This window comes from Labrus bergylta, chromosome 11, assembly GCF_963930695.1.
Source record: "Labrus bergylta chromosome 11, fLabBer1.1, whole genome shotgun sequence".
Classification (NCBI taxonomy): Eukaryota; Metazoa; Chordata; class Actinopteri; order Labriformes; family Labridae; genus Labrus; species Labrus bergylta.
Window position 1 is genome coordinate 30100055 of NC_089205.1, and position 2120 is coordinate 30102174.

The following is a 2120-nucleotide window of genomic DNA, read 5'->3' on the forward strand; positions in this document are numbered from 1 at the left end:
CCTGCAGACGTTACAGTCTGTTTACCCGCTGCAGACGTTACAGTCTGTTTACCTGCTGCAGACGTTACAGCCTGTTTACCCGCTGCAGACGTTACAGTCTGTTTACCTGCAGACGTTACAGTCTGTTTACCCGCTGCAGACGTTACAGTCTGTTTACCCGCTGCAGACGTTACAGTCTGTTTACCTGCAGACGTTACAGTCTGTTTACCCGCTGCAGACGTTACAGTCTGTTTACCTGCAGACGTTACAGTCTGTTTACCTGTTGCAGACGTTACAGTCTGTTTACCCGCTGCAGACGTTACAGTCTGTTTACCTGCTGCAGACGTTACAGTCTGTTTACCTGCAGACGTTACAGTCTGTTTACCTGCAGACGTTACAGTCTGTTTACCCGCTGCAGACGTTACAGTCTGTTTACCTGCTGCAGACGTTACAGCCTGTTTACCCGCTGCAGACGTTACAGTCTGTTTACCTGCAGACGTTACAGTCTGTTTACCCGCTGCAGACGTTACAGTCTGTTTACCCGCTGCAGACGTTACAGTCTGTTTACCCGCTGCAGACGTTACAGTCTGTTTACCCGCTGCAGACGTTACAGTCTGTTTACCCGCTGCAGACGTTACAGTCTGTTTACCTGCTGCAGATGTTATAGTCTGTTTACCTTCAGACGTTACAGTCTGTTTACCTGCAGACGTTACAGTCTGTTTACCTGTTGCAGACGTTACAGTCTGTTTACCCGCTGCAGACGTTACAGTCTGTTTACCTGCAGACGTTACAGTCTGTTTACCCGCTGCAGACGTTACAGTCTGTTTACCTGCAGACGTTACAGTCTGTTTACCTGTTGCAGACGTTACAGTCTGTTTACCCGCTGCAGACGTTACAGTCTGTTTACCTGCTGCAGACGTTACAGTCTGTTTACCTGCAGACGTTACAGTCTGTTTACCCGCTGCAGACGTTACAGTCTGTTTACCTGCTGCAGACGTTACAGCCTGTTTACCCGCTGCAGACGTTACAGTCTGTTTACCTGCAGACGTTACAGTCTGTTTACCCGCTGCAGACGTTAGAGTCTGTTTACCCGCTGCAGACGTTACAGTCTGTTTACCCGCTGCAGACGTTACAGTCTGTTTACCCGCTGCAGACGTTACAGTCTGTTTACCTAAAAAACCTCTGAGTTAAAGGTCTGTGTTAATGTTCCTGTTTCCCTCTCTGTGTTTTCAGGACGTGTCGCGGGCCTCTCTGGCGGAGCTGCTCCTCTCTGACATCCTGCAGATGGAGAACGAGGCGTTGGAGGAGGAAAACTTCCCTCTGAACGAAGGAGAAGCTGAAGACGTCCACGTAGATCTGGAGCGAGCGGCCGGCAGCGGGCCGCTTCTCGCCCCCCGAGAGAGGAAGGCCGGCTGCAAGAACTTCTTCTGGAAGACATTCACCTCGTGCTGAGCCTCGGTCAGACGCTGTACAGACTGTGTGAAGAGTTCAGACTGTTCTCAGCTGATCCTTTCTGAATGTAAACACCATCAAGCTATTTTTAATTGTTAGTTTGAATAAAATCTGTTTGAGACAAATGCTGGCTGAGTCTGCTGATGGAGGAGGAGAGGAAATAAAAGGTTTTTATTGGAGCTGCTCATTAACAGCTGGGGGGGGGCAGCTGTGAAATAAAAGTTAATGAAGGTTAATAAAGATGGAGGAGTCTTCATGGCAAACAGAGAAAACACATTTTAGCTTGCCATCAGCTGTTTAGTCACACAAGAGATCAGAGAAGAAGACTTCCTGAGTCACACGTTAAAGCTGCACAGGACGAAGACTCCCAACATTAAAAGCATCAAATTTAAACATCAAACTTCCTTTCATTTTGAGGTTAGAAACGGTTAATCAGCAGTGAAAAGATGAGACAAATATTTATAAGAAAAAATGAATAAAGCATTTCCAGCATGGAGACCGCCATCGATGGGACTCCAGCGCCCCCTGCAGGAACAGACGGGGGACGTCACTCAGGCTTCGAACATTCAGATTTACAGACTATGGTGTAGGCTGTGTCCTGATTTTGTTCTAAAACATATCTGTTAATTTGAGTAGTGGAAAATATAAACAAAGGAGGTCTGGGCATTTAAATGAACTAAATGAAAACC

At 47.3% G+C, this 2120-nt stretch overlaps 1 protein-coding gene across 1 annotated transcript in view; it reads left to right on the forward strand.

Annotated features, from left to right (window-relative positions):
* sst1.1 (somatostatin 1, tandem duplicate 1) overlaps positions 1-1556 on the forward strand; it is a 4797-nt gene extending 3241 nt beyond the window's left edge. Inside the window, exon 3 of the mRNA XM_029282766.2 lies at positions 1213-1556. Within this exon, the coding sequence (XP_029138599.1) occupies positions 1213-1431 (219 nt within the window). The 3' untranslated portion in view covers positions 1432-1556. The remainder of the gene's footprint in view (positions 1-1212) is intronic.
* The last annotated feature ends 564 nt before the right edge of the window (positions 1557-2120 follow it).